Consider the following 25,758-nt stretch of genomic DNA (forward strand, 5'->3'; position numbering starts at 1 on the left):
GAAGAGGGAAGGGACGAACAGATGAATACACAGGTATGATTGGTCCAGCTCATTGCTTTTCACTCCAGGATAATCCATAGGATTGGCTGTGCTAGGAGCAGATGCCAGTCCTCCTTTGGCCAGAAGGCCAGACTCCAAGACAAGGTATATGGCTTTATAGGGGAGAGAGGTCAGAGAAGACCTGGGGGAAGAAGCTGTGGGGTTGAGACCTAAAGATGGGCATGGGTTTGCCAGGACATGGAGGGTAGAGGGAGAATTCCAGGCACTTAGGCTTAAGAGAACAGGCCCTTTGTGGGCAGGCAGGCAGGAAGCAGCATGGTGTTGCTGGACTAAAACCTGTGGTAGTGGCAGGGGCTGCCCAAGGAAAGTGGCCAGGTCTCTGAGGGTTTTATCTGCCAGGCTGAGGGGCTGCCCTTACCATGTGGGCTGGAAAGCCAGGGAGAGGTGAAGATTGGCAGCGCTTTGGAGGCCAGATTGGAGAGCTCTGAAGCTGGGCAGTCCTCAGTTTCTTGGCTCTAAATTCCCTGGAACCAAAGTCTGGATTTACTTCAAAGCCTGGCTGGAAGTAGGGAAAGGGAGAAAGGAAGTGGGGGGGTTCCAGAGGAGGAAAAGAAGTGTTGCTGCACAGAAGACACAATTAGGCCAGGAACTTTTATTGTGAGAATGCTCTTTTGAAAAGGATCCTTTTTTTCAAAGGCCCCTTGTCTTTGCCAGCAGTTAGAAACCAAATTGAGAATTATTCCAGCCTGATTAAGCTTGCTGGTATCTCAAAATACTGAAATTATAAATATGTAATTATAAACAATACCAAACTGCAAAATAGGCAAAAGAAAAGTCCCACAAAGTTCTGATTTTGCCACTTTTTCAATTCCAAATTCTTTCCCTAGGAAGAGTCTGATGCTGAGCCTGTCCTGTCTGTGGTGGGGAAGGAAGCCTGGGACACAGCCACTGCACCTGCCTCTGGGATCTGGACATGATGCCCAGCGAGTAGCCAGCAGGTTACGGCCCCCACTGGAACACCCCTGGGAACCACATGGGAGCGACAGGTACAGGGGCCAGTGTAGGGTTAGGGCTTGGCCCATCAGGCCCAGGCCAGCACAGTGAGGCACATTCATTTGTACGCAGGAGTTGGATTTGCATTCTGAAAAGGTAGCACACGTAACAGACCTGTGGGCAACCTGGCAGTGGCCATGCCATGAAGGAAGGCCCAGGTGCAGTTGCTGAAAGGAACCCGTGCCCCTCCCAGCTGTGCCAGCTGAGGGCCCTCAGGCTGCTGTATGAGAGTTAAAACACTGAAGGCCGGGCACAGTGGCCCATGCCTGTAATCCTAGCACTTTGGGAAGCTAAGGCGGGCAGATCACGAGGTCAAGAGATTGAGAACATCCTGGCCAACATGGTGAAACCCCGTCTCCACCAAAAATATAAAAAAATTAGTGGGGCTTGGTGGTGCACGCCTGTAGTCCCAGCTACTCAGGACATTGAGACAGGAGAATCGCTTGAACCCAGGAGGCAGAGGTTGCAGTGAGCCGAGATCGTGCCACTGCACTCCAGCCTGGTGACAGAGCAAAACTCCATCTCAAAAAAAAAAAAAAAAAAACCGGAAGTACCAAGATTTCTGTTCTATAGCAGGACTTTCTTTGGAAATGAGGTGAATTCCTTTATGTTCTGTGGAAACCCAGGATTAACATCACAAACGTGAGGGTGACCAGGTTAGCGGGGATGCTTGCACAGTCTGAGAGATGAATGGATAGCTTTGCATCGGTCTCTTACCCTTTTCTGATTTTAAAAATTTGAGAAAATATGTCGGCATGAGACTTCAGTTCCTGAGGAAAATAACACTATTCCTTTACCCTTAGTATTCATTTAAACAAGTGTTTAGCTGAAACCTTATTAATTAAAAACTTGAAGCCCACCCAGGTACAGAAGGCTCTGCTTGTACAGCAGCTAAGGTATATTTTCATTTCACCATGAGTGATGCTAATACATTGTAAATAGTTCTTTATTATGAGTTTATGTAGTACTTGGTACATAAAATAAATTTCATTTGAATATTTAAAGTAACTCCTGAATATAAGCAATTTTTCAGATTATTGCTAAAATAACATTTATATTCATGCCTATAAATCTGAGGAATCACTATTACATATACACAGGAGGCCACAGTCAGTAGTCTAATAGTGCTGTTTACCAGAGTAGTGTAAACTGCTTTCAGAATCAGGGAACAACTCTGGATCACCAATGAAGGTAAGAAATAAGTGCTCTTCTCTTAGGCCAGCGACACTTCTCACAGGTCTTGACATCCCACATATGGACTGGTGGGTGAAAATCTCAAGTCTACTTCCCTCCCCATTTTTTTTTTTTTTTTTTTTTTTTTTTTGAGACAGGCTAGCTCTGTCACCAGGGTAGAGTGCAGTGGCACGATCTCCGCTCCCTGCAACCTCTGCCTCCCAAGTTCAAGCGATTCTCCTGCTTCAGCCTCCCAAGTAGCTGGGGCTACAGGTGCAAGCCACCACACCCAGCTAGGGGTTTCCCCATGTTGGCCAGAATGGTCTCAATTTCTTGACCTTGTGATCCGCCTGCCTCACCCTCCCAAAGTGCTGGGATTACAGGCGTGAACCACCAGCGCCTGGCCCCTCCCCAGTTTTAAGAGTCACCATGTCACATAAAAGCTGCAGGGTCCCACACAATGCCCTGCTGATCATTGGAGGTGTCATGTGGCCCATCTACCAGCACCCTGTTTGAGTGCTTTTCAAGAGGCCTTAGCCCCACTCACTTTATTCAAGCCCACGGTAGGTGCCTTTGTCAAATTTGGCTTAATGGTCCCACTGGCTGGGGTCCTGCTCATCACTGTCTTCCTCTGAGTCAGCAGACACCCTCTTGATTCTCTGGAGCGCAGCCTTGATGCTCCTCTCAAGATCACTGGTGTGTCTGCTGCTGGGGTTTGGGCCAAGGTCCGGGTGAACTTTCTTCAGTTTGACCCCTTGCCTTATGGCAGCCAGAATGTGCTCATTGACTAAGGCGTGGGGAGGGCGCACCACCGGCACTTCTACCTTCCGGAGAGGGGCTCTGCCATGCCTCAAGGAGGCCAACACTTCGTCCATAGATCCTGAAATTGGGTAAGCAGAGCAAGTACCATCAAGAAAACATGCTCCCTCCCCACAACATTATTGCTACAACATTGTTAAATCTCACATCAGTTAACAGCATGATTTAAACAAATAATCATTTCATTAAGCAAATGCCTTCAGTACCTGCTAGACAGATCAACGATAAGCTCCCTGGTTGAATCCAGGATAGCTGAATAGCTCATGTTTTAGCTTAACCACTTCCTTTCTGCCAACTTCTTCAAATCCATAGCAACCGAGAAGCATAGGCAGGTATACCTTTTGTTAGAATGACTGTTTTTTTAAGACAAATGTGATCTGTCCCTCCCATCCTGAAGAGAGTTATGGATGCTGGGGTGGAATAGTCTTATCCAGTGTGCATAACCTGGATACCTCTGAAGCTGTGTCTCCTTCATTATCCCGTCCAACTAAAATAAATCTTTAAAAAAAAAAAATTTATCCTGCTCAATTTAACTTCAGTCTTGGATATTAGTCAGTGATGACTCATTCTACGACAATGAAGTGAATAGGTTTCTACACATGAAAAGGCTTAAAATAAAACTTTAACCAGCAACTCAATGAACCGGGAGGGGTAGCGCTGGCACATTTTTCCGTAATATAATGTGGTTAATTCCACCTACATTACCCTGAGGTGGCTTACATACTTTATTTTTGAGGATGTGAAATGCTGTCAAAACACAAATTAGATCAGAGCTTCAAGGCATTGGTGAGGAGAAGCTATTTTTCACTCTGGCACTTGGAGACCCCTGAGAGGGTAAAATCTTATCGCCTGCTGGAGACAGGCCTGATTGTGGCCACTAATTTAGAGATCTGCCAGGTAAAGCTTCAGGATTAATCATCGTTTCTAGTTCAGGACTGAAAGGCCATGCTATGGATAACAAAAGGCTATTCTGCTTTGGTTTTAAAGCTCTAACTTCGTATTACAATTTCTTTCTGGGAGTCATGATGCAGGTTTCACAATCAAGGGCATTCTGTGGTGCAAATTCACACCTCCTTATTCTTTCCTGTGAATTAGCAGTGTTTGTGAGTTGAACAGGTCTTCCCAAAACCATGTGCATTAAACCTGGGCTGGGAATGTGGCACCCCACAAAGATCTGCCCACTTCCAAAGTCTGATCTAGACACAGGCATGCGAACTCTTTTCATACATGGGACAGTTCCTGCAAACCCCATGGAAACAGGCCATTGGATCTCCACCTAATATTTGGGCATTTTCATTTGTACCTGGTTCTAGGCACAGTTGAAGCTCTGAACTTAGAATAGCCAAACTAATCAACTAACCAGAATCACAACTTGGAACTGTTACTCAAATCAACTATTACAGTAACCTTGCACAGTATAGGTGAAGGTGCTCAAGCATACTTTTAAAAACAAATTAACATAAATTTTGGTAGGATTTATCTAAAACACAACCACAAGGCTCCAAGTCTCGTCAGAGTTAGGCCATTCTCAATACTCAATGTCTAAAGCCATAATTCAAATTCTGAGAACTATAGCCGTATTAAAGAAACAGTCAAGAGTATTCAGTGTACTGCACTTGCCAAGACAAGTGGCCCACTTTTTCTTTCTGATCCATTACACTTTAGAAAGATTTCCAACAGTAAGGGTCATCAGTCTGCAAGAACAGCCTTCTACATCTGGCTAATATGCCTCTACAGTAATTTCCAACCAATATTCTGCTTAAAATACAACAACTGGATTCTGTAAAGGACTCAGATATAACAGTAAGCATAATTTAAAACAGTATTGAAAAGTATTCCAATGGCAGACATCAAATACATACTGAAGTTTTAAGAAACTTCAAATAAGTTGATACTTTAACAACCTCAGAAAACCCAAGTCATGCGATCATTAAAGGTATAGAGATGGTTTCTTCAAACTGAATTAACATTTATGAAACCATATTTAGGCTGTACTAACTTTGTGATGAAAGAATAATGATAAGGCAGCAAATACTACATTTTAAGGCTAGAGAGAATTCTAAAAATGATTTCCATTTGAAGATGATGGCTTCTGAAGCTAGAATGCTTCAAAAGCTTAACAACCCATGGAGAGCAGGGACAGAATTCCAGTGGATTACCTGGACATGGGAAATGTCCCAAGGAGTCACGTGGTCTCTCAGCAGGTGATTCACACACTAGAGGAAGTGGCTGGTCATCTTTCACTGGAGCCCTGAAGCCTAAGTTCTGCTGAGTTGCAGCTTCAGAGGATGAGGACAGAGCAGGCAGAGGAGGTGGTGGAGGTGGTGGTGGTGGAGGTGGTGGTGGTGGTGGAGGTGGAGGTGGTGGCGGTGACAATTCCTCACTGGATTTGGAATGTGTTTGATCACCAACTGGAACAAAAACCTGGACAGAGGTATTTCCATGACAGTCTTGACACTTGGGGGTTTTCACGTTACTAGCTTCCGATAGGGGAACACCTCTAGTTTTCCTAGAGGATGGATGAATTACTGACACCACCTGGGAAGCTGGCAAGCACGTCTGCTGGGAAAGGCCACCTGGCAGGTTTGGAGCCACAGGTTCTGAGCCAGAGGTCTTTTGGACAGATTGACCTAGGTGCTTCTGAAAATGAAAAACCATGGTGAGGAATCTGCCACAAGTGCAAACCATCAAAATGCTGAAACTTTCTAGAAATTTATAAACAAACACATGCGTTTCTATGCGTGGATGGTCTAATTCACAAAGTAGCTCCCTCTTGTTTGTACAGCCATCCTTGCTACTGAATCCATTTTTCATGGATTAAAGGATAAGCATTTATATCCTTTGATCAGGTATTACCTTCTCTATGGTAAAATGAAGATATAAAAACATACATATAGAGGAAAATAGTCATCAATTTTTAGTATGGAAAATTAGAAACGCTAAAATATGAATAGGATGTTTAAAAAATTGTGACGAATCTATCCAAAATGTTAAGTACCCATAAAAAGTCATAAATAGTACAAAACCTGAAACATCTGAAAAAGATAGTGTTCAGTGAAAACCAGATATATATGTATTATGATTATAAATGAGAAAAACTCTATGAAAAATGCCAGCAGAGTGGACATCCAAGTGGCAGCTACAACAGAGCCTGTGGATATTTCTTTTCTCTTTTAGGCTTACAGTAAATTTCATAATTTAAAAAATATAAATTTAAAAAGTTCTGGTCTTTCAGGTATTCATTTGATAAAGAAAAATCTAGCCCTACAAAGAGCTAATCTTGAGAGGAGGTCCCTAAAGAAGGCACTGATTAGCCGATGAAATATAAAATGTAATAGTGGGAACTCATTAAAATGAACTAGGCCTATACATATTAGCATGAATATATCTCAAAAATGTAAATTAAAGAAACTGGCAAAGGATGCATTCAATAGGATCCTATTAATGCAAATTCCAGCTGTCATCCAACTGATCAGGTCGTACCTGATATTGGGGTTCCCTGAAACACCCAAGGATCCCCTCCGTGGCATCCTGGCTGCAGCATGCCACTGTGACTCTGGACTATTAAGTTCTGCCTTTGTTTTTTTTTGTTTTTTTTTTTTTTTTTTGCAGAGATGGGGGGTCTCGCTTTGTTACCCAGGCTGGTCTCAAACTCCTGGGCTACAGCAATCTGCCTGCCTCAGCTTCCCAAACTGCTGGGATTACAGGCGTGAGCCACGGTGCCTGACCAGGTTCTCCTTATATTGCACAGGCAGTCTGTCCACTCACAATAAATTAAATCCTTTACCTCACACAGCCCTTCAGATAGTCAAAAAACAACTTCCTTGATCTCACCAGATATCATGTATCACATGATTTTATTTCTAGTTTTCTCCCTCTCCTTCTTCCCTTCCAATGGCTCTGTCCCCTTCCTTCAAGGGTGGCACTGCCTTATAAACACAGAACTCCCTTATTCTACACAGGATGCTGCTGTCCATACATCCCAAAAGCCTGTGAGCTTTTGTCACACAGGTGGCTCATTAAGCTGAAGGAAACTGAATTAATCCTCAAATTCTTTTCCCAAAAATTTAAGCAACTCAAAGATTCTTTCCTATCACCCCATGCAAGTGCATACTGCATATGGGCTTTTTTGGCCTAGAAAACCAGTAATATATCCCAACTTTAGGTGAACTTATTAGTGTTCAACTAATTGTTCCAGTTTCATTGGAAGCTTGGGAGGCCCGATTCTGTCACTTAAATCTGGCTGCCCCTCCCATTTTCATATCACCCACACATGAAAAAGTAATCTTCTGTATTGCCAAACAACTCCTTGATCTGAATGAGGGCTGAGGAGGACAGGTTGGCCACCCTTGGATCCCGTCCTCCACACTGACTCCATTCTGTTCATCAAAACTCTCTTGGTGACGGCAACCAGCCAGTTCCTCTCTACCTCACTGGCTCTACATTCATCTGGCATTCATGCAGTTCCTATCAATTCAGTCTTCCTGCTGCAGTTCACACCCAGGCCCCTATCCAAGGCAGTCATATCAGAATTTCTGTGGATGGGGCTGGGCCTTAGAAGAAGCTCACCAAGGGGATTCAGATGTGTTGCCCAGGCTGCAAAGCCCTGTAGTGGCTCTGGAGTAAGAAAGACCTGGCTTCAATCCCTGCTGTTTAACCTTGAGCTAAGTTGTTTAACCAACCATTCTGAACCTTGGTTAATCATTTGTAATATGGTGATGAAAATATGTCACAAGGCTGTTTAAAGAACTAAGTGGGAGTGAATGTGAAGTGCCTAGCATGGTGCCTGGTACACAGAAGGCATGTGATACCTATTCCAGAATCTTTTCTGGGATAAAGTGGGTTGTTTCCCTTTTGGGAGCTACAATAAACTTGGGTCTTTGTGAAGGGGCTGGGGAATAAGAGCAGGTCTATGTATATAGTCAATAAATTAAATATTATTTTTGAGACAGTCTCACTCTGTCGCCCAGGCTGGAGTGCAGTGGTGTGATCTTAGCTCACTGCAACCTCCACCACCCGGGTTCAAGTGATTCTTCTGCCTCAGCCTCCCAAGTAGCTGGGATTACAGGTGCGTGCCACTATGCCCAGCTAATTTTTATATTTTTAGTTGAGATGGGGTTCATCATGTTGGCCAGGCTGGTTTGGAACTCCTGACCTCAGGTGACCCGCCCACCTCAGCCTCCCAAAGTGCTGGGATTACAGGTGTGAGCCACTGCGCCCGGCTAATGATATTCTTAAGCCCCTATTTATTTTATTTTTTGGGACAGTAGAGTCTTGCTCTGTTGCCCAGGCTGGAGTGCAGTGTCACGATCTTGGCTCTCACTGCAACTTCCGCCTCCCAGGCTCAAGTGATTCTTGTGCCTTAGCCTCCCAAGTAGCTGGGACTAAAGGCATGAGCCACCACGCCCGGCTAACTTTTGTATTTTTAATAGACTGGGTGACTATGTTGCCCAGGCTGGTCTCAAACTCATGGACAGCCTCAAGCAATCCACCTGCCTCAGCCTTCCAAAGTGCTGGGATTACAGGCATGAGCCATTGAGCCTGACTCTCTATTAATATTGTTTTAAAAAACCTATTTACCTTTAGATGAATGTTTGAGGTGACGGATATGCTAATTACTCTGATTTAATCATTACATGTTTTATATCTGTATCAAAATATCATACTATACCTCATAAATAGGTACAATTGTGTCAAAAATAAAAGCAAAAAAATTTTTTTTTGAATGTTCATAGCAGCTTTTAAAGGAATTTCTCTCTAATAATAAAGTCAAGAAATAGAAAAAAAATTAGATTCAGGATCATTTTGTGGAGGAAATGTAAATGTAGGCCTGGAACAGAAGGCATAAAAAATAACATTATCCTCATAAGTATATACTTAAAAAAATTTTTAAAAAGAAAGATGCAGATAAAAAAAAAATTAAAAACACATTTTACTTTTAACAGGGCACTTTCAACTACACTTATATCACAATGCTGCCTGGATAACATTTTAAAGAATTATTACAAATGAGGGGAAAAGCCAGTTAAAGTCAAGGGAGTTGAAGAGTTTTCAGTTTTCCCTGCCAATCTAAACCACCAGTCCAGCTAGGACTACTCAGTGAGGAGTGCAGAGCAGGAACCCAAGAGTGTTGTGATGTCAAAAACAGCAGTTATTTTATATCATGGGTTTTGAATCACTGATACTTCTATTTTTTTTTTTATTGATATACCGGAAATAATGGTATTTTTGAAACATTTCACGTTCTGAATGACCTGTTCCTAATATTTTATACTTTCCTCTTAGGATGGGTGGTCTTCATTTATTTCCCCAGAAATGTAGGTGAGGTGATTGTTTATAGAACTTACATCTTTAAATGCTCTCAATCGTTGGAGTGTTTTTTGGCGTTCTTGGTTGATCCATTCTTTGTTCTTTTGTTCCTCTTCTTTTATCTTGTCTCTTTTCTATATTTAAACAAATGTGTATTTGTAAGTTGCTCAACATTACAAAAAAATGTCTTGACAAAAAAGAGACTGTGCCCCAACATTACCAGCCTCCCAAGGCTGCGCCCAGGCTACAGGCCTAGGGCACTGCAACTCCAGTTTCCACAAGTTTAGGCCTGCATGTCACACTACACAAACACACAACATTTTCCTTCAGAGACTCACCATCTGAATACTATGATGCTGACGAGAGTATCTTATGCTTTCTTCAGCCTGTTGCAATCTGAGCTGATGATTTTCTTTGCATTGATCCTGGTGGAATAATACAAATCACCTACATGGTTTTTAATATTACCCTTATATAGCATAAAAGGTTGAAAGAAAAAAAGCACTGCATTTGGGCTGTAGTATAAGGCATTCATTAATATTAGTTCTGGCGCAGCCCAATGGTACTGTCTCCTCCACCGTCTACGATGAGAGTTGCTTGGCTGCTTATGGAAAGATTTGTTCCCAGCAGAGTCCTTTGAGAGATGAAAAACAATCTGCCAACCATGAAAGGACATATAGGCAGCCCTCATTCTTAAATGTGTCCCAACAATCTGTTTTAATGTGATTGTTTTAAACATATTTCCTCATATTATAAATACTAATTACATTTCCAAGCATGCCTACAAAAGCAGAGCAACCTACAAATATCTGAAAAATTATGTTAACTTTTCACCTGTGCTTAACCACTCATTATACCAATATATCCTATATGTACATGATTTTTTTTTTTTTTTTTTTTTTTTAAGATGGAGTCTTGCTCTGTTGCCCAGGCTGGATGGAGTGCAGTGGTGTGAGCTCAGCTCACCACAACCTCTGCCTCCCTCAGCCTCCTGAGTAGCTGGGATTAGAGGTGCACACCACCACATCCAGCTAATTTTTGTATTTTTAATAGAGACGGGGTTTCACCATGTTGGTCAGGCTAGTCTCGAACTCCTGACCTTGTTATCTGCCCGCCTCAGCCTCCCAAAGTGTTGGGCTTACTGGCATGAGCCACTGCACCCAACTGCAAAATTCTTCATCTATGTAAAAAATAATACAGTAATACTCACAGATAATATTAACATTTATTGAGGTTTTAGGTGCTAGCCTCAATGCCAACAACTTTTCATGCCTTATGCTACTTTATCCTCACATGAATCATGAGATTTGTATTACCACTATCATCCTCTATTTAACAGATGAGAAAACTGAGCTCCAAAGAGATTTAAATAATTTACCTAAGGTCACATGGCTATCTAAGTGGACAAGCTGTGATTTGAACCCAAGTTGAGAGCTCACCTGAACTGCCATTCTATTAACCGAGTGCCTTCCAAATTCCAACATTTCCAGAATCAGTGCAAGAGCTCCCCTAAATGAGGGAGGGGGAGTGATTATATCTTGAGAGTGAAGGTTAATGCTCCAAGTCTGGATAGAGAAGGCACAGGAGCATTACACACACACACACACACACACACACACAGCCAAGGAGAGAGAGGCATCTCATCCACAGTGCCGTGGGAGTGCCCAAGGAGACTTCTCTCAGTGCTCATGGTTTTTCTGAAATGTGGAGCAAAGGGCAAATGCCTGTATATCTTCAAATCCTCTGAAGAACAGTTCCTAAATCCAGAAGTACAATTCTTAAACACAAACATTCAAATAATATACTCTTCTAACAAAGTTTTTTATTTTGATTTTTTATTAGAGACAGGGTCTCGTTCTGTCACCCAGGCTGAAGTGTAGTGGTGCAATCATAGTTCACTGAAGGCTCAACCTCCTGGGCTCAAGCGATCCTCCTCTGCCTCAGCTTCTTGAGTAGCTGGCTCTATAGGTGCACACCATGGAGATGAAGTCTCATTGTGTTGTCTGGTCTCAAACCTCTGGCCTTAAGTGATTCTCTCACCTCAGCCTCCCAAAGTACTGGGATTATAGGCATGAGCCACCACACCTAGTCAAGCTTTTTTTTAGGTATCTGTATTTACATGGAAGAGTAACATTTTTGTAAGCTACAAAAGTCACAATTTTCGTGTTTTCCTAATTCTAGTAAGAAAAGTATAGTAAGCTGGGTGTGGTGGCTCATGCCTGTAATCCCAGCACTTTGGGAGGCCGAGGCAGGTAGACTGTTTGAGGTCAGGAGTTCAAGACCAGTCTGACCAACATAGTGAAACGCTGTCTCTCCTAAAAATAGAAAAACTAGCTGGACGTGGTGGCAAGCACCTGTAATCCCAGCTACGTGGGAGGCTGAGGCAGGAGACTCGCTTGAACCTGGTAGGCGGAGGTTGCAGTGAGCCAAGATCACGCCATCACACTCCAGCCTGGGAGACAGAGCAAGACTCCGTCTCAAACAAAACAAAAAACAAAAAAAAGTATAATAAATGTGATTAAATACATATAAACGTCTAGATAAAAATGATATATAGAAGCTTCCTTTTCTGTCAGAAAAAATTAAATTTCTTAGTGTATTATCTTTTTATGTATTCATGGATTTTTAAAAATTAAAAAAAACATCAGGTGTGATGGCTCATGCCTGTAATCCCAGCACTGAGGCAGAGGCCGAGGCAGGCAGATCATTTGAGGTAAGAAGTTCGAAACCAGCCTGGCCAACATGGTGAAACCTCCATCTCTACCAAAAATCAAAACAATTAGCCTGGCATGTTCTCCTGCCTTAGCCTCCCAAATAGCTGGGATTACAGACACGCGCCTGTAATCCCAGCTATTTGGGAGGCTAAGGCAGGAGAACTGCTTGAACCTGGGAGGTGGAGGTTGCAGTGAGCCCAGATTGCACCACTGCATTCCAGCCTGGGCGACAGAGCAAGACTCCATCTCAAAAAAACAAATTAGAAAAATCACCAAATATAAGCTCTGAAATGAGCTGAATATTCTATCAGTAATTGATTTTTGTACTCAAAAAATTAAAAAAAAAAGAAATTTAGAGTTGTTACAGTTGGTTATTAGAAATAGAGTTTCTACCTATTGTGGTTTTTAAAGTACCTGTGGTCCAGGGGCAGTGGCTCACACCTGTAATCCCAGTACTTTGGGAGGCCAAGGTGGATGGATCACTTGTGGTCAGAGTTCAAGACCAGCCTAGCCAACATGGCAAAACCCCGTCTCTACGTAATATACAAATATTAGCTGAGCATGATGGGACGTGCCTACATGCCTGTAATCCCAGCTACTTGGGAGTCTGAGGCACAAGAATCCCTTGAACCTGGGAGGTGGATGTTGCAGTGAGCCTAGATCACGCCTCAGTACTCTAGCCTGGGTGACAGAGCAAGACTCTGTCTCAAAAATAAAGTGCCTGTGTATGCAATGGGCATTCAACAAATAGTTGTTGAACGAATAAATTAAAACCTTGAGATTTGCTAAATGCTTAAGTCCCAAAAGAATAAAAGAATATTTTTTTTTAAGGAAAAAAAAGCATTTTAACTATAGCCATGAATAAGTACATAAGCACATAAAAAATTAATGACTGTGTTGGTAAAAACCTTATTTCAATACCTCTTTATCCTTCATAAAAGAATAACTATTTGGAAGAGAAAAGAAAGCCGCTCTGGGCGTACCTACCTTTTTGCTCCGGAGAGAGGCTCTTTTGGCACAGATCCTGCCCCGTTTAGACTCCAGCTGCTGGCACTGCCTTCTGAGTTCTTTCACTTCCAAATTCTTATTGTCCTGCAGCCCCACCACACAGGCAATGACTTTAAGTTCCTCTGGACTTTCACACGGATCATAATAGACAACTTCATCCTGTTTTTCTAAAAATGTATTAACGATTGTTTAAAACATTATTTTAGAAAATGCACTGAATTTTTTCAAATGTAAGGAGAATAAAGGTAACTTGTAATCCCACCACTGAGGGAGAAGCACTATTTACATATATATATATAAAAAACATGTGTGTATATATAGGTAACATACATATACACGTGTATATATACATGGATGTATACATGTATGTGCATACACACACGCATACACATACTACTTACATAGCTACACATATCAACAGAATTCTAAGACATCATTTTCCATGGAATGGAAATAAAAATTTTTAGGCCGGGCACAGTGGCTCACACCTGTAATCCCAGCACTTTGGGAGGACAAGGCAGGCAGAACACCCGAGGTCAGGAGTTCAAGACCAGCCTGGCCAACATGGCAAAACCCCGTCTCTACTACTAAATATACAAAGATTAGCTGGGTACAGTGGCGCATGCCTGTAATCCCAGCTACTCAAGACGCTAAAGCAGGAGAACCGCATGACCTGGGAGGCGGAGGTTGCAGTGAGCCGAGATCACACCACTGTACTCCAGCCTGAGCAACAGAGCGAGACTCCGTCTCCAAAAATTAAAAAAAAAAAAAAAGTGAAAATAAGGTAAATTTTAATGGCAGCATAGTATTCTCTAAGCAATCCATGTTGTTAGGCTGTTCCAATGTTCCATTATTATTCATTTCACTGTGATGAACATCTCTGTATTAATCTTTCTGTACACTTTTTATTATTTCCTTAACAAATATTTAAGAATCTTGATACTCATTGCTAAATTGCCCTTCAGAAAGGCAACTCACATTCTACCAGCAATATATTATTAAGATGTCTTAATGATATTTAATCTTGATTACCTATTGATTTTTTAAAAGTCATGCTTACAGTAACAAATTCAGACCCTCCAGAAGTACATAAAATAAACAATGAAATTTTCTTGCTCCTTCCCTAAACCTTCCGAGTCATTCTCAGAGGAAAAACATTATGAACAATTTGGCATGCATCCTTCCAGATTAACTTTTTTTAATGTAGTTTTTCCCTAAATATGTAAAATGCTTATGATCTGAAACTACTACAAAAAGTTCTGAATACTCAGGATTAAACTAAAAGTTCAGGATCTATGTGAAGAAATTTATTAAACTTGGAGACACTTTAAGAAAAAAGATTTAAATAAATGGAGAGACATACCATGTTCTTGGGTGGGAAGATTCAAATTGCAAAGACCACTATTCTCCCCAAAGTAATTTCTAATTTTAAGCAAAATCACAATCAAAATTCCAACGAGTTTTTGTTTTGAACTTGATTCTAAATTTCATCTGGAAGAATAAAGGAGTTAAAATAGTCAGAAAACGTCTGAAGAAGTAATGGGGCAGTGGGCACTTGCCTTACTAGACCCTAAAAATGTGCTTCCAGGGTACAGTCATGGGAACAGTGTGGAGCCAGCACCAGCAGCCACTCACAAACCAATGGAGGAGAATAACTCAGAAATAGACTAAAGTTAATCTAATGTTTAACTTGAGAAAAGTTAAATATTTAGGGGAAAATGGTTTTAAAATCAGTGATTGGGACTGCTTAACAATTTGAGGGAAAGGTTCAGTTCCTACTACAATCAAAATAAATTCCACCTGGACAAAAGAATTAAATGTTTTAAAAGCAACATCATAAACATACTAAAAGAAAACACAAATATATACTGACATAATTTTGGGATAGGAAGACTTTGCCAGACAACACTAAAAGCAGAAGCCATAGGGGAAAAAATTAATAAAACACGACTTCATAAAAATTATTTCTGAAAGGCAAGAAAACACAAATGACAGGAAGAGATTATTTGCAACATATGACAGACAATAGAGGATATTATTCTTAAGGTGGGAAGAAAACATTTCAAAGAAAAATGGACAAAGACCATGAATAGTCATTTCATAAAATAAGTACAGATGGCTTGTAAACATACAAAATTGTATTCAATATTCACTCATAATTAAATGAAAATTAGAGACTGCCATTTTCTCAAGTAAGCAAAAATGCAGAAGAATGGCATGAGTCTGGGAAACATACACACTCATATTCCGCTGATAGGAGTATCTTTTTTTTTTTTTTTTTGAGGCAGAGTCTTGCTCTGTCACCTAGGCTAGAGGGCAGTGGTGCCATCTCAGCTCACTGCAACCTCTGCCTTCTGGGTTCAACCAATTCTCCTGCCTCAGCCTCCCAGGTAGCTGGAATTATAGGCAACCACCACCACGCCCCACTAATTTTTGTATTTTTAGTAGAGAGAGTCTTGAACTCCTGACCTCAAGTGATCCTCCCAAAGTGTTAAGATTACAGGCATGAGCCACCACACCCAGCTTGGAGGGTCATTTTAAATGTACAGCCTATCTAGAGGGCCATTATGTAGTATGAAATTTGGAAATCAGAAAGTACAGAGGTGAGGAAAAAATGTATCTCAGATGATTGTTCTGTTGTTTGAACAGATATATATCAAAATGTAAAATATACATTGCCCTTGACCCAATAATTCCATCCTTAGAAATTTATTCTAAGGAAATAATCTGTCCTATACTCAAAGACATGTGTAAAGGAAAGTCACTACACTACTGTTGAAAACAGCAGATTGGAAATCATGATATTATCTATATAATGGAATACTATGCAGCCATTAAAATTTTGATACTTTTATTGTTTACTGAAATGGAAAGACAGTTATTACGTATTAAATGAAGAAGAGACTATTATGCATTGTATGCCTGTGTCAAAATATCTCATGTAACCCATAAATATACATACCTACTATATATCCACAAAAATTAAAAATTTTTTAAAAAAGGTTACTAAACTGGTTATGTAGTTTTGGTTAAAAATTTATATTTTTATGTATCAGCATATTTAAAAATCTACAAAGTTATACAGCAAATTGTTACCAGTAAGAATCTCTTTTTCTTTCTTTTTGAGATGGTCTTGCTCCGTTTCCCAGGCCAGAGTGCAATGGCACGATCTTGGCACACTGCAACCTCCACCTCCCAGGTTGAAGCTATTCTCCTGCCTCAGCCTCCTGAGTAGCTGGAATTACAGGCATGCACCACCACGTCCACCTAATTTTGTATTTTTAGTAGAGACGGGATTTCTCCATGTTGGTCAGGCTGGTCTTGAACTCCTAACCTCAGGTGATCTGCTTGCCTCAGCCTCCCAAAGTGCTGGGATTACAGGCGTGAGCCACCACGCCCAGCCTCAGACTTTGTATTTTTAGTAGAGACAGGGTTTATTATTTTTGTATTTTTAGTAGAGATGGGGTTTCACCATGTTGGTCAGGCTGGTCTGGAACTCCTGACCTCAAGCGATCCACCCTCCTCAGCCTCCCAAAGTGCTGGGATTACAGGTGTGAGCCACCGCGCCCAGCCAACCACTAAGTATCTGTAGATGACGAGCTTGGGATAATAATCATTTCTGTTTTGCTATGTGTTAATGAATATTATTTGAGTAATAAACCACTGAAGGAAAACGTCAGGAAATTTTCAGATGTTATAATTTACAAAATGTAATTAATATGGTCTCTATTTCCTTGAATTTGTAATTTAAACATTGTAATCTATATATTTAAATATAAATTTTACCTTTTATAAGTCTTTTAAGAGAGTCCAACTGTGTAGTAAGCAGTATTTCTTCATTTCTTAATATCTCAAATTTAACATCATATAGTTCTAACTGAATTTCATAAAATTGTATTTCTAATTCGTCTACAACATTGATATTTTTTTCTTGTTCTGGAAGATCTTCCATCTTGTTTTCATAGAAAAAAGGAAAATACATTAAAATAAATTAGTATATTAAAAACAAACTTTAGAAGCATTCTAGCTATTTTCTATTCCTTGTTCAGTACTAAATATAAAAAGGCAAATAGGAAATAAACACTTTTTCATTTCATCTAGTGATGCAAAAATACTTTATCTCATCCTTGAAACAGGAAAACATAGGTTTGAGGTATTATTATGTACTGAATATTGGTGTCCCTTCAAAATTCTTATGTTGACACTCTAACTCACAATGTGACGTTATTTGGAGGTGGGTCCTTTGGAAGTAATTAGGTTCAGATTATGTCAAAAGGGTGGTGCCCCCACCATGGGATTAGTGCCCTCATAAGAAGAGAAAGAGGGATCACTTTCTTTCTCTCTAAGCATACACACAGATAAAAGGTTGTATGAGCACTCAGTAAGAAGGCAACTGTCTACAAGCCAGAAACAGGACCCTACTGGATGATGAATCTGTAGGCACCTTGATCTTGGACTTCCCATCCTCCAGAACTATGAGAAATACATGTCTGTTGTTTAAGCCACCCATCTGTGATATTTAACCTTGTTATAGCAGTCTGAGCCAACTAAGTAAGACAGGAGTTTATTTTCTGCTTTAAAGTCATAAGATTATAGGAAAAAAATTAAGTTTCATCCTTCAGTGAAATATGTCTTTGATTATTTTAAAGTTGTACTGAAAACACTGCTCAATTGATTTTCAAGTACAGTACCCACTTCAATACTCAGCTCGGTGTTACTATAAAGTGAATCCTACAATATGGTATTTCAAAACATCTTAACCAAAGGAAAACTTTGTCTAACCTTCCATAGAAGATGGTGTTGGAATAAGTGAATTAAAGGTGGTCTTTAATGATGCCTGGAAAGAAAAGTGCTATCTAAAAATAAAAATGTGCTTCTACCACATGTTCTCACTTCTAAGAGGGAGCTAAGTAATGTGTATACATAATGGAGAGTGGAATAATAGACACTGGAGACTCAGAAGAGTAAGAGGGTGGGAGGGGAGATGAGAAATATTTAATGGGTACAATTACATTATACAAGTGATGATTACACTAAAAGCCCAGACTTCACCACTATACAGTATATCCATGGAACAAAACTGCACTTGCATCCTTTATAAAAATTTTTAAAAAACAAAAGGGTATTTTTTTTTTAAAGGCTGGTCAAGCAAAGCAGTGGGAGTGGAGAAGGAACAAAATCTGTAACTGGTTGTCATTGATTAGTTGTAAACACCACTGCACTCGGACCAGCCAAAAGTGTATTTTTAAAACAAAGTTATGTTTATCTTTGTCTTACCTTTCCCTGAATTTCAGCTCTTTTGTGATTTAAACACAGCTCTTTCGCTCTCATGAGTTGCAGAGTCTCTCGAGCTAGCATTAGCTTAAGTTTTTCTAGCCTGGGAGTTGCTGTGGCCCAGGCAGCCTGGCCAAATCTCTTTCCATCCTGTTCCATTTGTTTCTGCATTCCTGTTGGATTTTTAAAATAAAATACAATTACACCTTATTAAAATGGGAAACATTTATCATGAGCTAATGCTTTTTTACTGCCTCCATACCACCTGCAGAACATCCTTTTTAAAAGAAATTTTATTAACTATTATAAAAATACATGGTCATTGATATAAAAATTTTAGGTATTCCATTTTTAAAAAGACATAAGTCATGATCTCACCTAGTTGAGGCAACTGCTTCTTATATTTTGGCACACTTGCTTCCGTATTGTTTCTACATCTAGCTAGACAAACATGCTTATATGGATAGTTTGACCAAAAAACCAGGATCATCATTCTGCTTTATATCTTGTTGATTCTGCACAATAGATCAGAAACTCTTGCCACTCACAAAAAAAAGAAAAAATCAAGAATCATGCTTAACATCTATGTAGTTTTCTGTTTTAGGAATGAACCATAACAAACTGACAGACGTTGTTTCCTATTCTTTGCTTTTATCAACAATTATTTAAGACTGAAATAAGTCCTTCACTCAGCCCACAAACCCCTGCATGGTCTGACTCCTGCCTGTCTTGCCAGCATTTTCCATCATACCATATTATTTTGCACTCTCTGCGATCCAGCCCTGCAGGTTATCTTTAAGCTCCTATTTGCCAACTTCCCTCAAGCCAGGGGACCTTTGCCAGTGCTATCCCCTTCTGCCTGGAACACTCCTTACTTTTTCTGTCATCTCAACTTCTATTTACTCTTCAGATACTGGGGCAAGCGCCACTTCTCAGAGGCCTTCAATGACCGCCCTGATCAAGCCCAGTTTCTCTCACAGACTCTCAGAGCCCCATATGTCTCTTCTTTGTGACATTTGTCGTCACTGCCATTTTGCATGTGCTTCAGTGAATAATTAAGATTTCTCTCCCTTCACCAGACTCTACAATGTCTCTTAATGCTTGACACCAAATTCTTAGTACTTAGAAAACAGTGCCTGGTGCTTAAAATGACAATTACGTGTATCTTTGTAAAGCATTTTTTAAATTATCACCTGCTAATGCTTTTACTGTCTCCTTGAAATAATTCACTGTGACATCTTGAATAGAGACGACAGCTTCTTCAGCCCGTCTGCTCCATTCTTCGGCTTCTTTCTCCAGGGCAATTACCCTTCTAGGGCCTAGGTCATCCTCATCCAAGGACTTCTACAGACAGAAGGGAAATTTGTCTTAGTAAGAGCTAATAGTTATGTGACCCATTAGGAAACTGAAAGGAAACTGGTCACATGGATTAATTTAACTACACTACTACTTAGTCAAATTTTCATTCATTCATCAGTCCCTTACTGAGTATGAATACGGCCCTAAGCTGAGGACCACCTGGAAGACAAAAAAAGACACTCTGGGGCATAAAGGAAAAAAACTTACTTTCACTTTCCATGCCTAGAATAACTTTTTCTGGAGAAGAATGTTGTAAAATTATGTTTCTCTCTATTATAATACACAATTGTTTAAATGAGTGATCTGTGTTGTCAAGCACTCAGCATAGGGCCTGAAACAGCACTTAAGTGTTAGCTGTTGTTATGGTTTCTTTTAAGGATATGTAATATAATCACCTAAAACATAGTAGTTTCTGTATATATTCATGCTTATAACATGTACTGACATTGAACTGAATGTTTGGGTCCCCCCAAAATGCCTATGAAGCCTTAGTCCCCAGTGTGATGGTATTTGAAGATGGGACCTTCGGAAGGTAATTAGGTCATGAGGGTAGAGCCCTCAAGAATGGGATTAATGCCCTTATAAAAAGGAGACAAAGGATCCCTCTCTCTGCTCTTCACCATGTGAAGACACAGCAAGACTGTCATCTAGAAATTAAGAAACTAGCCCTCACAAGAAGCTGGATCTGCCAGCACTTGATCTTAGACTTCCCAGCCTCCAGAACTGTGAGAAAGAGTTTTGTTGTTTATAAGCCACCCTATCTCTGGTACTTTGTTATAGCAGCCTGAACTAAGACATGTACTGCTATGTCATCCAATATGCAATTTTTCTTCTACAAATCATAAGAAATATGTGTAAGTTAGCCGACAGGGAATTACAAATCAAAACTATAACAAGATACCCACTAGGATGGCTGTAACCAAAAAACAGACTACAACAAGTGTTGGTGATAATGTGGACAAATTGGAACCCTCGTTTACTGCTTTTGGGATTATAAAATGATGCACCCACTTTGAAAAACCATCTGACAGTCTTTCAAAATGTTAAACATTGAGTAATCAATCATATGATCCAGCAATCCTACTCCTCAGTACGTACACAATAGCATTGAAAACGTATGTCTACACAGAAACTTACACACAAACATTCATAGCAGCATTATTCATAATAGCCAAAAAGTGGAAACAACCCAAATGCCCATCAACTGATGAATAAAATGTCATATAGCTAGCCGGGTGTGGTGGCGCACGCCTGTAGTCCCAGCTACTTGGGAGACTGAAGCAGAAGAATCATTTGAACCCGGGAGGTGGAGGTTGCAGTGAGCCGAGATCACACCACTGCACTCCAGCCTGGGCGAGCAAGACTCCATCTCAACACACACACACACACACACACAAAAAAAAAAACCACACAAAATGTGATATATCCATACAATGAATATTACTCAGCAATAAAAGGAAATGAAATCCTGCTTTTTGGTACAACATGGAATAACTATGTCTTCAAGACATGCTGTTGGTATGTCCAGAGCAGGGAAATCCTCAGAGACAGAAAGTAGATTGGTGGGTTCCCAGGGCTGGGAGTGACTAATGGGTACAAGGTTTCTTTTGGGGGTGAAAATGTTCCGATATTACATAATGATCATTGCACAACTTTGAATATACTAAAAATCACTGAATCATACACTTTATATGTATATGTATATATATGTGTGTGTATGTGTATATATATGGTCTGTGAATGCCATCTTAAAACAGCTGTTACTTAAAGGAAAAATATATGCAAGAAATAGACTCTCCAAATAATAGACTTTCAAAATAATGAACAGAACAACTTTATCCACAGGTTAGAGTGGCATAAGTTTCATCTAAATGTGATACCATTTTTATAGTACAATCATCTGGCAGGGGTCATGAGATTATACATGGAAAGATGGCCCAGTGCAGGAGGCAGAGATCAAAAGACCTCTTAGGTGTCTTCTGATTCCAGTTGTTGAGACCCAAGGTGCAATATTTAACTCCTCTGGACTCGATTCATTATAACACTGGAATAAGAATGCCTTTTCTGAATGGTGTGACAAGGTTATCTGATGGCTCAATGAAGCAAGAACAGTAACAGCATTTACTAAAATTTAAGTTACTGAATTACAATCTAGGGTCCCGCTATTTAAATTTTCATGCTATTTTAAGAAATCTGTATGAGCCCTTAGAGGAAAACAAGCTGAAGCAAATAAACATCACATCAAAAACAATTCATCATGACGGGAACAGTTCCAGCATTTTGGGAGGCTTGAGGGAGTGTGTGGATCACTTGAGGTCTGTGGGTCAAGATGGCCAGGGGGAGACCTATGTTAATTCTAGCCATAGTTATAAGCTTGTTTGGCTCAGAGTACACTGAAGTTTATACACTGAACTACATTATTGGTGTGCTTAATTAGAAATCAAGCGGCAACAGGAGGCCTAAAGTAAAGACCATCCGAGAGCGCAGTAACACCAGGGAACACCTCGGGGTGGTTGCAGAGCAGGGAATACTGCTCTGGTCCCACAAATGCCTTCTCAACACGGAGACTGTATAAAGGCCTGGTAAAGAGGCCTTATGCAAAGATCTCTGAGAAGGAAGGCAACCTCTCCCACAAGATCTGGGAGGGTCTTTGCAGAAGGGAGCTGGCAAGGAGGAGAAAAGCCTTGCAGGGCAGAGATCAAGGAACACCTCAGGATCTGCCTAGGTTCTCAGAATATGGGTGATTTTAATTGTTCTATGTCTTCAATGCTCACGACATAAAAGCCCCTTGATGCATTGGGAGTAGTCAGACAGGGTAGCTCCTCATCCCAGCTTCTGATGCAGCCACACCGTGATAAACTCAGAGTACTAGTTTAGCATATCTTAGAAGGATCTCAAATGCTCTCCAGCCAGCTATCTGACTTACTCCTTTACCCTCCCTTTCCACTCCAACAATATCAATGAGATTATACACATAATAAGAGTTTGGAGCCCAGAGCTCCGGGGCCATTAGTCCCCTGGACCCATGCTGTAAATTCTACTCTCGTGTCTCTGTCTTTATTTCCTTTTCCCAATCCCTCATCAGCGCTGGGACTAAGGACACCCACGTACAGGGTTGGGCTGGTTCCCAACAAGGTCAGGAGTTCAAGACCAGCCTGGCCAACATGGTGAAACCCTAACTCTACTAAAAATACAAAAAAAAATTAGCTGGTTGTGGTGGTGCACACCTGTAATCCCAGCTACTTGGGAGGCTGAGGCAGGAGAATCGCTTGAACCCAGAAAGAAGTTTCAGTGAGCCAAGATCATGCCACTGCACTCCAGCCTAGCTGACAGAGGGAGACCCTGTCTCAAAAAAAAAAAAAAAAGAAAAAAGAAAAGAAATTCATTGGTAGAAAAAACATTTAACTTTCAAATCTGTAGGAATCTTAAGATGACCAACATAAATGTCTTCATTTTCTATCAATTTAAAATATAAATTCAATATTTAAACATAAGGGTGAACTGAGCATAATGGCCCACGCCTGTAATTCTAGCACTTGGGAGGCTAAAGTAAACTGCTTGAGCTCCAGAGTTCGAGACCAGCCTGAGCAAAATGGCAAAACCTCATCTCTATCAATAAATAAGTAAATAAACATAAGGGTGAACCCAACAAAGTACAGAGATTGAACATTAAGTGTAACTAAGGACATGACAAATGGTAAATCTGATTAAAAAAAAAAACATACCAAAATATCAAGCTTACATAAAGTTGCAACTTCTCTCATAGCCCTCAATGGCTGCAATAAATATTGGAAGAATGTGGTTGCCACAGTAACTAATTCCTGGTACGCTTCATCTTCCTCTTGGTAAACTTTCATTAATGCTACCATGGTGTTGGCTTTTGTGTGTCCTTGAAGAACCTAGAAAGCAAATGTGAATAAAGCTCATACATTTAAGATCATACATACCCAACAAATAAACCATGTTCTCAATTTTTAATACATTACTTTGAAATATTAAATATTAAAATGTTATCTCCATCAAATATGCCCAATAAAACAAGAATGGTTAAGTAAATTATGATATATCCATGGCAGATTATTATTACTGTAGTCATTCAGCACTCTGCTTTTGAAGATTGTTTGATAATATGGAGACTTTTGGCTGGGTGCGGTGGCTCATGCCTGTAATCTCAGCACTTTGGGAGACCAAGGCAGGCAGATCACCTGAGGATGGGAGTTCAAGACCAGCATGACCAACATGCAGAAACTCCGTCTCTACTAAAAATACAAAATTAGCTGGGTGTGGTGGCACATGCCTGTAATCCCAGCTACTTGGGAGGCTGAGGCAGGAGAACTGCTTGAATCCAGGAAGCTGAGGTTATGGTGAGCAGAGATAGTGCCATTGTACTCTAGCCTGGGCAACAAGAGTGAAACTCCATCTCAAAAAAAAAAAAAAAAGTATGGAGCCTTTTATAATACTAAATGGGAGAGGCAGCGTGCAAAATTTAATCTCAACTATGCACTAAGTATGCAGAGAAAAGGACCCAATAGAAGGTTTGGGGTTGTGGATATTTTTTCATTTGACTTTTCTTACTGTAAAGGTTTTCAAGGCTGTATTCCTTTTTCAAAAGCTCATAAAACATTCCAGAGCTGTCTCTAAGTACTTCAGCATGTTGGTTCTCTTAATGCCCCAGGTTAATATTCCCACAAAGCCCTTAGCAGTCAACTCATTTACAGAGCCTAAACTGTGGTTCCAGTCTCTGCTGGCTACTGCTTCTGCAGCAAGATGGAAAATAAACTGAACAGTGTATAAGCTAGGTGGACTCATTTGGTAGGAAATTATCTTACTCCCCTAAGAAGAGAAATCAATAGATTTTCTTTTTCAACCAATACATTCTTAAATTCTATTTCCATCCTTCCGATTAAGGATAAAGTGATGTACTTTCAGCTGTAGTTTTTTTATCCAGGTAATATTATGGGTTTTTAAGTGGCAGCCTCACTGAACAAAATTAAAACACACATGCAAAAGTAAACTTAAGGCAAGTGATACATTTCAGCCTTATCTCTTAGACTATCCAGAAAAATTCCAGAGTTAAGACATTCAGCTTCATTTTATATATCCTAGCGACACTAGCAATTGGTCTAATTCTAGAATCAATTGCTTTTCTATTCAAAATATAAAGTAAATGTTAAAATTACTTGGACGTGATTTGAATTTAAGCTTCCCCTCCCAACCCCCCATTTTTAAGTTCCAGGTAAATAAGTGAACTACTCTAATGTGAACAGCTACCTCAACAGTATGAACTACATTCGTGCTACAGTACCTCAGAGTGAAATTTCGGAAAACTATAACTATTCTGATAGTAACTACAGTAAATACATCATACAAATGTTCGATTTTAAGGAGAAACCACCTATCTCTGAGAAACCAAGTGTGTAAAAAACAAGTTTGATACAAAATAATATCATTTTTGAAACCCCCTGTGGTTTCCTGTATCTTAAGGTGAAAATGATAAAGTTGAAGATCAAAAGCTGACTGGTCTGGAACTCTCCTGTAGTTTCCTCATATTCTAAAGTGAAATCAACACGAGAAGTGGGTTGTAGATATTTACACATAAAACCCACACTTAAAAAAAAAAAAAAAAAACCCACAGTACAAAAATGACCCCACCAACGAGCTCCTTTTATAAAACCATTTTAATTTAGAAAGCTTATTCTATATTTAGTTAGCAGGATATAATTAAGATTTTGAAATGTAGCTGAACTCTTCTCTTCACCTTCCCTTCCTTAAAATAATGCACAGAAAAAAAATCATTCGGGTTAATAACAGCAGTAAGCCAAGATCGTGCCACCGCACACCAGCCTGGCTCTCCTTAGTAACCTGTGGGTGTGGATTTAGAAGGCATATTTTCTCCTAAACCCTTCTATGAACTTGTACTTCCCCTTCCCCTTAGGTTCGGTAGGTGTACCACTCAATAACTCCTTCTCAAACTACCTCTTTCAAGCAGCACTCCTGAGGTTATTCCAAACTGATGACTAAAGTTCACATTCTGCCGGCTTTCCATTTG

At 40.2% G+C, this 25,758-nt stretch overlaps 1 protein-coding gene across 2 annotated transcripts in view; it reads right to left on the reverse strand.

Annotated features, from left to right (window-relative positions):
• Nucleotides 1-637: 637 nt before the first annotated feature.
• WHAMM (WASP homolog associated with actin, golgi membranes and microtubules) overlaps nucleotides 638-25,758 on the reverse strand; it is an 87,882-nt gene continuing 62,761 nt past the window's right edge. For both annotated transcript variants that reach the window (XM_064366177.1, XM_012449277.3), the window contains 9 exons: nucleotides 23,435-23,608; nucleotides 19,544-19,694; nucleotides 18,354-18,523; nucleotides 16,863-17,028; nucleotides 13,056-13,243; nucleotides 9,693-9,779; nucleotides 9,393-9,488; nucleotides 5,205-5,685; nucleotides 638-3,106 (listed from right to left, as the gene is read on the reverse strand). In XM_064366177.1, the coding sequence (XP_064222247.1) occupies nucleotides 2,814-3,106; nucleotides 5,205-5,685; nucleotides 9,393-9,488; nucleotides 9,693-9,779; nucleotides 13,056-13,243; nucleotides 16,863-17,028; nucleotides 18,354-18,523; nucleotides 19,544-19,694; nucleotides 23,435-23,608 (1,806 nt within the window). In that variant the 3' untranslated portion in view covers nucleotides 638-2,813. The remainder of the gene's footprint in view (nucleotides 3,107-5,204; nucleotides 5,686-9,392; nucleotides 9,489-9,692; nucleotides 9,780-13,055; nucleotides 13,244-16,862; nucleotides 17,029-18,353; nucleotides 18,524-19,543; nucleotides 19,695-23,434; nucleotides 23,609-25,758) is intronic.

This window comes from Aotus nancymaae, unplaced genomic scaffold (assembly GCF_030222135.1).
Source record: "Aotus nancymaae isolate 86718 unplaced genomic scaffold, 86718_ANA_hifiasm-v0.15.2.pri h1tg000064l_0, whole genome shotgun sequence".
NCBI lineage: Eukaryota > Metazoa > Chordata > Mammalia > Primates > Aotidae > Aotus > Aotus nancymaae.